At 40.9% G+C, this 12,390-nt stretch overlaps 2 protein-coding genes across 3 annotated transcripts in view; one reads left to right on the top strand and one right to left on the bottom strand.

Moving 5' to 3' along the window:
- Positions 1-8,407, top strand: part of LOC110382932 (ubiquitin carboxyl-terminal hydrolase puf) — a 46,771-nt gene extending 38,364 nt beyond the window's left edge. Inside the window, exons 52-57 of the mRNA XM_064039750.1 lie at positions 542-794; positions 1,127-1,333; positions 1,902-2,041; positions 3,738-3,872; positions 4,344-4,566; positions 4,938-8,407. Of these exons, the coding sequence (XP_063895820.1) occupies positions 542-794; positions 1,127-1,333; positions 1,902-2,041; positions 3,738-3,872; positions 4,344-4,566; positions 4,938-5,170 (1,191 nt within the window). The 3' untranslated portion in view covers positions 5,171-8,407. The remainder of the gene's footprint in view (positions 1-541; positions 795-1,126; positions 1,334-1,901; positions 2,042-3,737; positions 3,873-4,343; positions 4,567-4,937) is intronic.
- An 851-nt stretch (positions 8,408-9,258) lies between these two features.
- Positions 9,259-10,991, bottom strand: LOC110380433 (putative transferase CAF17 homolog, mitochondrial). 2 transcript variants are annotated; one of them, XM_064039749.1, is made up of 2 exons: positions 9,641-10,987; positions 9,259-9,428 (listed from the first exon to the last, which is right to left on the bottom strand). In XM_064039749.1, the coding sequence occupies exon 1, from the start codon at positions 10,730-10,732 to the stop codon at positions 9,656-9,658; it is 1,077 nt and encodes a 358-aa protein (XP_063895819.1). In that variant the 5' UTR covers positions 10,733-10,987; the 3' UTR covers positions 9,259-9,428; positions 9,641-9,655. The 2 variants fall into 2 exon arrangements, with proteins under 2 accessions (XP_063895819.1, XP_021196098.3); XM_021340423.3 differs by having other exon boundaries at positions 9,285-9,423; positions 9,641-10,991.
- Between the last annotated feature and the right edge of the window lie 1,399 nt (positions 10,992-12,390).

Here is a 12,390-nt window from a genome sequence, read left to right as displayed (position 1 = left end):
TTTCTTTTGCAAGGACTTGTGGTTTAGTTTAGTAGTCCGTGAATCGGATTGTCAATAATAATTAACAAAATGTAGGGTAGCTGTTTGTAACTAATATATCAAGACGACCAACACCTTAGTCTGCCCGTGACCATGGATGCTGTAAAGGATCCGAAACGTCGGGATTAAATAATATAATATAACCGCGATAAAATCCGTAAAAGTAGTTTTATTTAAATGTTCGGGAAACGTTAATCAATCATTTAATCAAAACTTTAAATAAAGTCTTTGTGATAGATTTCTATAGAAGTTTCTTTACTATCTTCGATTTTTAGGCAGTTGACAATAAGAACTACTAAGACTGTTTATTGACGGAGAATAAAATAATGCCAGACATGCATGATTGATGTAAACTTCTTTTATCAGAAAAGTCACTATTTTTCAAATCATCCCATCTTGGGAGGCAGTCCAGCATTGGAATTCTTCGATTATTACCAGTTTTTTAACTTAGATCGACCATTTTCAAAGTTAAATTCATTAACTTGACATTTTACTCGTCCAGGCATTACACAGCCTCCACGCAGTCTACGTAGAAGGCGGCGGCGCGGGCGGTTCCGCGGGGGCCATCCGCGCGGAACTAACAGCCGCACTCCGCTGGGCTCGCGCACTATGCCGCACGCTGCGCACGCGACGCGACGCCAAGGAGGCGCGGGCGCTGCTGCTGGCCTGCAAGGATTGGCCCGAGTGTGCCCGGCGGCTGCTCACTATGCTTAACTTGCATCATAGGCATAATCATTTGAGGGATGCGGCGTTAGGTGAGATGTTGGGTTGATACTATTTTTTTACGCAATACTATTATACAAAAAATCCATTTTATGTGGACGATTTATAATATTTAGTTTAATTTCGATACTTTACTCGATGTAATAAATGTACTTGATTTTTTTGCGATTCAGAATGTATCTACATAAGTAATGTCAACTTACATTAACTAGTGGGTTGATATGACACACGCACACAATTTTGAACTCTATTGCTTACGCGTTGAATAATTATGGTAAATGTCATAAAGTCGATTGTCATATTATAAATTCGCAGTCATATCTTGTTGATTTTGAATTTAACCAAAATTGAAATTTTACCCCAGGCGTACTCCGAGAAGTAGTACTAATCGGCGGGGGCGCAGCCCTGGGAGCCCTGGTCCCCCTCGCGGCCGGGGCGCAGTGCGGCGCGCGGGCGCGGCACCCGCACGTGTGCGCGCGCGCGGGCGACAAGCACGACGCGCGCGACAAGCGCGACCTGCGCGACAAGCATCGCCTGGCTGCGGCTTATAGGCCGTACCATAAGTTTATTGGTATGTATGCGCATATAATATCATACTTTAATTAGTACCATGTAACGTCAAAGTAACTAATATTTCTGCGCATCAATTTTTCAAACATTTGCGCAACAATAAGTTGTCACTGAACATTGCACGAAATGCTGCGCATAAACCACATTTAAGTATCAGAGTGGCGGTTAGCTAGCTGACAGCAGGTTTGGAACAGATTTAAATTATGAAAACAAGTGTGGAACTTTACTGGGAATTTAATTTCGGCAACTCGGAATTTAAAATTGTATTTTAAAGGCTCGAGCAGACCGGATGCGTATGCGTAACCACGTCGTAGACACGCGCGTCGTTACGCAAGCGGTGTGGCCTGTCTCATACATTTCCATACATTACAACTCATGGTTACGCCGTAACTACGCGCGTGACTACGCTTACGTCTACGCATACGCATCCGGTCTGCTGGAGCCTTAATACCTACTATTCTTGTGTAAAACTTTTCCCTCATTGTTCATACTTCACTTCGTTTAACATCTTAACCAAACAAATAATTCCCATTATTACATGTAATAACGGCTGTTTGTGGTATGTACAGACACGTGCTGCCGCGTGGGGCGGGCGGCGCGGTGCATGTCGGAGCAGCTGGTGCTGCTGTCTGCGCTGTGCGCGCTGGAGGCGGTGCCGCTGCGCTTCAACTACTTCGCCGCCTTCTGGCGCGACGTCGCCAACGAGCCCGTGAGTACTATATCATACAGACACGTGCTGCCGCGTGGGGCGGGCGGCGCGGTGCATGTCGGAGCAGCTGGTGCTGCTGTCTGCGCTGTGCGCGCTGGAGGCGGTGCCGCTGCGCTTCAACTACTTCGCCGCCTTCTGGCGCGACGTCGCCAACGAGCCCGTGAGTACTATATCATACAGACACGTGCTGCCGCGTGGGGCGGGCGGCGCGGTGCATGTCGGAGCAGCTGGTGCTGCTGTCTGCGCTGTGCGCGCTGGAGGCGGTGCCGCTGCGCTTCAACTACTTCGCCGCCTTCTGGCGCGACGTCGCCAACGAGCCCGTGAGTACTATATCATACAGACACGTGCTGCCGCGTGGGCGGGCGGCGCGGTGCATGTCGGAGCAGCTGGTGCTGCTGTCTGCGCTGTGCGCGCTGGAGGCGGTGCCGCTGCGCTTCAACTACTTCGCCGCCTTCTGGCGCGACGTCGCCAACGAGCCCGTGAGTACTATATCATACAGACACGTGCTGCCGCGTGGGGCGGGCGGCGCGGTGCATGTCGGAGCAGCTGGTGCTGCTGTCTGCGCTGTGCGCGCTGGAGGCGGTGCCGCTGCGCTTCAACTACTTCGCCGCCTTCTGGCGCGACGTCGCCAACGAGCCCGTGAGTACTATATCATACAGACACGTGCTGCCGCGTGGGGCGGGCGGCGCGGTGCATGTCGGAGCAGCTGGTGCTGCTGTCTGCGCTGTGCGCGCTGGAGGCGGTGCCGCTGCGCTTCAACTACTTCGCCGCCTTCTGGCGCGACGTCGCCAACGAGCCCGTGAGTACTATATCATACAGACACGTGCTGCCGCGTGGGCGGGCGGCGCGGTGCATGTCGGAGCAGCTGGTGCTGCTGTCTGCGCTGTGCGCGCTGGAGGCGGTGCCGCTGCGCTTCAACTACTTCGCCGCCTTCTGGCGCGACGTCGCCAACGAGCCCGTGAGTCACGTCATCATCCAGGAATTCATTTTAAGCAATGCACAAAAAAAACTGGTGGTCCAGAATCATTAACAGAACATATCTGCATCATCAGTACAAACATTTTTTTCATTATTTTGTCCGCTCTATTACCTACGCGTTGCCGCCGTGCCTACTATGACGACTGTGACCGTACAATCGGTTACAAAATAAACATCTTTCGATATCAATAACTTTTCTTTTTTGTACTAAAACACAACAAAATAAAAATATACGTATCTATAAAACTTATTTATCTATAAGTTGACAAAGTTTGCGCACTGGATGAAATTCATTCCTGTATAGTACCAAATACATCATCATTTACCTTACTACCTTTTCCAACTATAGTGAAATCGGCCTCTCGACTAACCAATTACGGCTGAGTATCAGCGATCCACATGGAGCGATCAAGTCTCCTCTAGTCTGTTACTCGGGCATCAAGATAACCCTTGGTAACATTTTTGACCCGACATTTGGGTTCCTTTGGTTCCAAGCATGTAGTAATATTCAGAACCCACAAATTGACGTGCTTACTGAAACACGGCTATTGGAGCAACTCGTTATACATGGTCATTATACATGGTCACCCAATCATGGACCAATCCCGCCTAGTATTGATATGACCGATAAGCCTATGTGGGGTTTACTTAGCCACGAGCTACTCGATCTATATTTTATGTTAGTCGTGTATTTTATTTTAAAAATATTATTTTGCAGGCCGACTCGAAGTTGGAGGAGATGCTCCTAGAATGCAGTGTGGCGACGGAGTACGTAGATGCAGTGTTGTTGGATGAACGCGAGTCATTGGAAGACCCCGTCATCTACCAGTTCATGCAGCATTATTATCCTAAGGTAATTTGTCACTTTTTATCGATATTTAAAAAAAATTGCGGAAAATTCGGCAATATAAGGCTTACTGGCTAGTTTTTTTAACAGGCTAGTTTTACCGGTTTGATAAAGGCTTTGATATCAGGAATTTACCTGACCGATAAGCTATAATTTTTGCTAGCACAGGTAGAAATTATACGCAGGCTTCATCTAGTAGATAGCATTAACTATTTGATACCTACTAGTGAAACCGAGTCATTGTTTTCGAATTCATTCGAGATTATGTCAGAATATTAAAGCAAGTTTTTTTTTTAATTACGATTCCATCACTCGATCATTCGATTACGAATTCTAGCATTTATAATATGATAATTTAAATATGATAGAAGGGAAATATGTAACCACATTACAATATTGGGATTTTTTACCTATTGATAGATGATGAATTAATGATAGCTGTATTTTGTGCTACACAAATAAACATATTTCCCGTAGCTGGGCGGCAGCGGGTCGGCTGCAGGCGGGTCTGGCGCGGGCGCGGCGGAGGCGGTGCTGGAGGAGGTCAACAGCCTGGCCGCGCGGGCGCCGCTGCGCTCACTGCTGGCGCCGCTCCGGGCGCTGACGCTGTTGGCTGCGAGGGCACCGCTGTCGCCGGCGAGAGCCCGGGAGCTGCAGCGGGCTACTAGGGCGCTGCGGGCTAGGTTGCAGCATGCTACAGGTACGTGTCTACTTTCATGTCATCCTAACTGAAAGTACCATAAATTATGAAACGAGTCTTTGCTCCGATCGTAAAGCTGAAATTGTTTAGCGGAGCTTAGGTCAATATAATTGCAAGTGATGAAGGGTCCGATTATAAGGCTGATTTCGTTTAGCCATGCGCCAAATACAACAGGGGGAGCTCAGGGCAATATAATTGCAAATGGTAAAGAGTGGACATTGAAAAGTGCTGTTTTAGAACCTACTTTGAACCAACCCTTTTCCAGTGATATTTTGATATATGAATAAATTATTTGATTTGATTGATTTTACAAAACATTTCAAAATTGTATTATATATGTTACGCAACGATAACAAAATGTATCATTACAGAAGAAGAAAGTTCAGAACCGGAGAGCGGGTGCGTAGGCGGGCCGAGCACTACAGCGACACGCGGAGGCTCCGGGTCGGGCAGCTCCGGCGACGAGGCGTCGGAGCCCGCCGAGCCCGACAGCGAGCCCGACGAGGCGGCGCCGCGCGTCACGTGGCTGCCGCACCTCGCGCACGCGCTCGACGCGCTCGACGCGCTCGTGCCCGCCACCGCAACCGCGCAACCCGAACCTTAGGCTATATAAGCTCCCCCATCCGCCCCGACCAACTTTACTCCTCAACTTGTTTAAAACTGGCTACGTTAATTTTCACCAAAAAAGAATGAAGTAGTGAATTAGTAAAACTCTTTTTTTGGCAAAAGATTGACTTTAAAAGATTTTTTTATCTGTACAAAAAAGTGGTTAATGCCAAATTGCGTTTGACGACAATGCAAGTTTTAAATTTGTGAAATGATTTTCAGGCAAGATTTATAATAATGTGTAATCCATTGCTACACAAGCATTGCAAGCGTGAATTGAACTTACGAAAAAATATTCTAATCAACATAATGTGGACACGCTACGCAGGACTGCATGATCGAATGACGACATTGCCATAAGCGTAGCGTGCCTATTATGTATGCTACGCCATCGTAGCCAATTCGTAGCAACGTCACGTGCGTAGCGAAACCAGACATCAAGTGAACGGTGTCTTTATGCTCAACTCATCTTGTTTCTATTAAAAAACTAAAAAAGATCTGTATACCCACAGAAAAAAGTATCAAATTAAAATAATGTACACTTAAAAAAATGTGTTATACAGTATGTATTTCCCAAAATGCGTTGCATAGACTGTTCTATATATTATTATTATTAATTTTAAATTGACAACTCATTTGGAAGTGCAAATGATGTGAGATTTTTTTTTATATGTTTCGGTTGTTTTCTAATATTATGTGTAAGTTAAATGTATATACATAGATTTGTGATTGTTGCGTTTCAGTAAGTATATTTTGTAATTATTGTTTAGTTAGGAATTGGGATAATACAGTGATTTTGTCTATCGGTATTCGCGTTTCGTTTAGGGAAGTAGAAAGGAATCTTGAAAACATCGATGTTTAGAATACATTCCAGACGTATCATCACAACGCAGGACGACGTACTATTAGTATATTACGAAGTATAGTATTGACGGTGTCTACTCTATGGCAGTCTCTATCCTTATACTTCTTGGATACAGACTGACATAGACAAGGCTACATAAAAACTGCATTCGCTAAAAAGGAATCTTTATCGGATAAAAATTTAAAACACACAAAAACGACTATATTTGACATCGATATAATCTTATTTTTATCGATAAAGCAATTTATCTTAATGATATTTCTTTTAAGCGAGTGCATACTTCCATCGTGCAGTCTCACAAGGTACCACCAAATCTAAAGACTCTAAGTACATTTCCACGAAGCAATATTAAGTTTTTTTTACATTCGTGGAAATTACTCAACGCCTTTAACATTAGAGTTATCGACAAAATATTAGTGTAACAACGTAAATACAATTTTATTGATATGGTATGAAGAAATATTAAAATTGAAACTAAACATGACTGCATCATCTCTTTAGAATTAAAACCTCATTAGTACTTCTTGGAAACATACATTATGTTTCACAGGACTACTAGTTGTGATGCCTTTGCTTTTATTTATTTAATTTTAAGTTTACGTTAGCCAGAGTTGGCGGCTATCAGGACTGTAGTATTCCTATATTTAAAACTTATCTTAAATTAGATGGTGTTTCTATGCACACAAAACTAAATTAGGAATGTTACGGTCAAGTTTTATATGTGACTCTCATTTTACCTGTGTTGAATTGAAAAATATAGTTGATACAATTTTGATAGGTGGTATAGGTATTTAAAATTCCTGCTTCATACAGTTTAAGTACTTTCTGTAATAGTGCTAGGTGTTTAATATTTTATTTTATTCTGTTTTCATAATAATCTTTCACGTGAAATAAATATATGCTCATGTAGTGTGAATGTAATTTCACTATTGTACTTTATATATCTTCTGTTTTATAAAACTCGTAGACTTCGTATATAAATAGATATAGGCTTTCAACTGACGTGCATTTCTTACTTAGTGTCTGTAATTATTATATAGTATTTGTGTGTGTATGACTGTCGCAAAATTGATATTGTATGTCAAAATTATAATTATGTACATTTAGGCTGTGAGCATTTTGTTAATTTATCTTAAAATATTGTAATCTAATTAGTCAAAAAATACCCCACCCCGCTTATAGTGTCTATGTATGAAAATGCGAAATGACAAAAGAATCACCCGTCCAGGCGCGTACTTTTTATTTTATTGGCAACTTACCTTCACAAATTAGTCAAGTATGTTGTGATAGTTGGATCTACAAGCTCTTTCTAATATAGTGTCTGTAAAAACATTTTATCTCAAATTTTATATTTACGTAATATAAAAATCTTACAACATTAATTCAATTTTAACTGCTATAATAGGTGTTTATTTAATTTAAATATAATCTTTCATTATAATCGTATAGGTGGCGACACAGTACCATATACACTGCCGAGTTCAACAAGGTTTTTAATAGTAATTGTAAAACATATAATCTCACGTAGTAAATACGGTTCATACGAATTGTATAGAGGCGATTTACCTGCAGATATCGAAACCTGTCCATTTTATATCTTTATAGTGAACACTAGCATGATCTATTTACGCTATAGTCCATCACAAGTATAGTTGTCATTTAGAATGTTTAATGTGAAAAATTAATGTTGTACGTAATTCACCAATGTATTGTATTTAATGGTCATTTCTCGAATATCAGATTTGTACACGCGTCCCACTAGTTGTGTGTGGCTACAAATAGCAGCAAGTGGATTTTCTCTATCGAAAGTAAGCAATAAATTCGACCTACACGAATTATTCAAAAGAATAGTGTCAGTTCTTTTAACATAATAATTTGTATTTCATTGGTGTACCTACAATTATTGTTATGTATTTTTATATTGAAGGTATTGTGTTAGATTACCGTATTGGCATGCGGGGGACAGTCACTGGGCAGTTTGCGGGGGTGTGAAAGTAAAGTGGTGCTATCAATCTGATCGGAGTGACTGGAACATAAGACAAAACGTGTATTTAAGTTTGTCCTGTTTTTAGAGCTTATTAATATATACAACTTAATATAAACTATGCTGTAATTATCTTTATTAATTTTAAGGTTATAATTTGTTTGTAATGAGATGTGGCATATGATGATCGCAAGCGTTTTGTGGTACTTATTGTGGTCACGTTGTACCCCATTTCGTTTTGGCTTTGAATTTGTGTATTATATTAAAATGTGTTGCCGAAACTAGAGTTTCGGTCGAATATAACTGTGTTATTGAATACAATTTGTGAAAATTAATGAAAAATACTGTAAATCGGACTGGAAAGCCAAAGTAAACAGTATTTTATACGAGCGTTTTTTATTTAAGTAAACCCCTTAAGACCCTACCTACTCTATTGTAAGACTGAAGGTAAACATGATAATGAATTGAGAACTAAAATTCAGACAGGATCTCCACTGAAATTCTCAAAATTATACAGAGACCAAAAACCCACAGCGAATTCAGCCCGTCCCGGCAGAGCAGTCGCGCTATCGACAACTAGACCAACGAAGCAGTCAATGCAAGTATATTGCCCGCATAAATTAATATTGAAGATTACACAATTATTTATAGCGACAACATTTTTGGTCGTGCACGACTGGAATTCGTCGTTTGGGCCGGATCAGCGTTCCGGGAATAGTACCAGCGGTTTTAAATGGCTGTAAATTTGACCTTGTCAACCTACTTATTGGCTATGCGCATTTTAAAGCTTCCAGTGTCTCTTACAAACCATATGCTGGATCGCAAACCACATCACCAGCTAGAACAATATTGTCGGCCAACAGCATACATCCAGAATACCTCATCTTGCTGTGTGGATACCCTCAGGAATGTTTACTTTATATTTTAGCATTCAAGTTATTGGTACAGGCTTGTAGCCGGTACAAGCCTACAACCACAGGAAGAGGTGTTTTACTGGTTTATCTCACCAGCATCTACATTGAAATGAAACTCCACAAATTAATTTTAATTTTTCATTTTTTTTATTTGCACTAATTTGTTTTTGATTTCAACAGGTAATGTTTCTTTGGCTTTATTAGCACAATCTAAACAAAATGTTTTTTTATAAAACAAACTACACTCTTTGTTGATACACACAGTGTCACCACATTCTGAACAGTCAGATCCAAGGACCAGTATTTCTCCTTTGCCTGGTGGACTAAAGGGGTCCTTCATCACATAGCTTGAGTATTTAAGGACAATATTACGAGAAAACGGTGGATGAGTTCCTTTGTAGTTGGCTTTTTCATCAATTCCACATGAAGTACATTTAAAATCATAAACTATCTGCACAGGCTCTTCTTTTGGTATTGAAGCATCCATACTGTACTGAAACAAATTAAATTATACGTTATCATTGATTGTGCAAGACATTGCAGCCATCATCAAGACTCCATCTGCAATAATGAATGATGATGTTATACATATATTATATGTTATTTTGATGTACAATAATTAACGTCTGAAGAAAAAATTTGATGGTATAATATAACAACTATACTAATAATTTCTGTTTATGCTCATTAGTGAAAAATGCATACCTAAATTTGAATGCATCATTTGGTTTCAACTGCCTCAAATTCAGGTTTAACTATTGTTAACCTTTCCTTAGTGGCTTCCATAGGCCACCAGAACGGCTTTATTATTTCAACTGGGGTCTTCCCTACAGTTAAAGTTTTAGCTTCTAGAGCCTCTTTTATCCTAACTAAACCTAATCCGACGTCTTGCACTCGACTTTTTAATTTTCCTACTTTGATTTGTGCAGGTTCAGAGGCAGCCCAGACTGCAGCATCCTTTTCTAACTCTTCCTCGCTGCTTATATTTTTGAATACTATAGGCATAATTCTTTTTCTTACAACACCAGTATGGTGAATACGAGCAGTCAGTTCTTGACCAATGTAACACCCTTTATGAAAACTAATTCCATGGAGATAGTCACAATTAGCTTCTAGAGGAAAGCAAGTGCCAGGGAACAAGTCTTCAGCCCCCTCACTCACACCTAAACTATACTTCAATGCTTGATACTCTTGCTCATCATCTTTGATGACAATATCTTTCCCAAAAGTATTGTGAAGATCCAAATTGGCCACATCTGTTGATGTTACCAGTCTGTAGCCAAGCTCCCGCAATCGTGGATCCTTGAATAAAGTTATGTTAAGCTTCTCTTGTTCATGGGATACTTCCAAGTCTGGGGGTCCTATTAAGGCCCACACATTGAATAGACGGCTGACATCTCCAATTTGAACATCTCTTTTCAATTTATAAATTTTAAGATGTTTTTGTAACAAATTCTGAATGCTTTTATCGCACTCTAGCATAAATACATTCTCTCCTGCCCATTTGTGTACCAGGGTATCATACAGAACTCTACCCCTGTTATTCAAGAACATGGCGTACATGGATTGTGCGCCAGCATCTTCAAGATGCTTGATGTCATTTGTTATTAGACCTTGAAGAAATTGTCCAGCTTCAGGTCCACTGACTTTAACTAGGGTACGGCTTTTTAAAGGGTATAACACTTTCGGAGTCCCATCTGTAGAGAATGACAACTTGAAGAAATTTATCCTAGACCATCTCTCACCTCTAGACCATCCGGTTTTAAGTGTAAATCTGTTTACCCAACTTAATATCATTGTTGGAATTTATAAATAACCACTCTAAACATAAAAAAAATCTAGAATTTCACAACCTGTTATATTTTGGTCAAAATTTTCACATTTTTCTTTTGTTTCTCCTAGTCTTTAGCGGTGACAATGACACATGACGAATGGATGGATGAAGTTCAGTCAATCAGACAGTTTTTGACAGATTCTATTTTTCTGGACTTTTGAGTAGAAATAAACATGGCAGCGAAGACTAGAAACTAAACAGGGAATGTCGAAAGCAGAGCGTATTATATCGTTTAATAATGTTTACCGAAAAATTTGTAAAATAAATTCTTTCAAGAAATAAGATAGGTACATTCTTATCTAGGAATAATGAATTCCTACTCCGGTTCACTTGAATTCGTGCTTCGGTTCACTGGTGGCGGTAAATTCAAATATAAACCTTTTTTTATGTTTTACCTCAGCTAACATTTAATATGAAGCGGACTATTATATCGTTTGCGTATTAAAATGTAATCTGATTTGCTGGATTCGCACTTAGCTGCGATACAGTATAATATTAATTCCCATCACTGTTAAGCAATTTTGATACGTGGTCAGGTACAGTGTTCATAGAAAAGTGCCCCTGGTACTTCTGGTAGTACTGTTGATAGTACTAAGGGCAACAAACTGAGCAAATGAAGAAGAGAAGGGTTGCCTGAGGGTGTCATCAATATATTCAAGTATTGGTATCACCATCAGACAAATCAAGTAAGGTGGTCGGGAACCTTCTCTGAAGCTTATCGGCTGGGGTGTGGGGTGAGGCAGGGGGGATTGAGCTCCCCCACACTATTCAATATTTATGTAAAGGAGCTGGTCCGTGAGCTTAACAACACCGGTGTTGGCTGTTCTATAGATGGTCAAATTGTCAACAACATTAGCTACGCCGACGACATGGTGTTGTTGAGCCTATCGATCAGTGCTCTGAGGAAACTCCTTAAAGTCTGTGTGGTATATGCAGAAGAGCATGGTCTGAAGTATAATGCTAAAAAAAGCGAATTACTGGTGTTCGGGCGAAGCGCATGAATGCATCATGCGTACCGCCCGTGACACTAGGGGGAGTTGCACTACATCAAGTTACTCAATTCGTGTATCTTGGCCATGTTGTGAATGAGGAGCTAATAGATGATTTAGATGTGGAACGGGAACGCAGGGGGCTGACGATTCGATGCAATATGCTGGCTCGCAGGTTTGCAAGATGCTCAAAGCCAGTAAAGATAACTCTTTTCAGAGCATATTGTCAAACATTTTATACCTGCAGCCTGTGGACCAGCAACACGCAGCGAGTCGTCAGTGCCCTGAGAATCCAATACAATAATGCTTTCAGGTTGCTGATGGGACTGCCTCGCTACTGCAGCGCATCGGCGATGTTTGCAGAGTCGAATATAGACGGCTTCCATGCCATCATCAGAAAAAGAGTAGCATCGTTGATGCGTAGGGTGCGGGACAGTTCCAACAGCTACCTGAGGCTAATAGCTTGTAAGATTGAAAGTCCCATATGGAGGCATTGGATATTATTACATACATTAAAATAAGCTTACTAACATAGATCTTAAGTATTATGTATTACTAACAAAATATGGACAAAATAAGTCTGAAATAAAGAATTTGAATTGAATTGAATTGAAAATGAACTATTATTCATA

Source organism: Helicoverpa armigera, chromosome 20 (genome assembly GCF_030705265.1).
Source record: "Helicoverpa armigera isolate CAAS_96S chromosome 20, ASM3070526v1, whole genome shotgun sequence".
Lineage (NCBI taxonomy): Eukaryota > Metazoa > Arthropoda > Insecta > Lepidoptera > Noctuidae > Helicoverpa > Helicoverpa armigera.
Note: the sequence above shows the minus strand (reverse complement) of the source record. Positions and strands in the feature narration are given on the sequence as shown.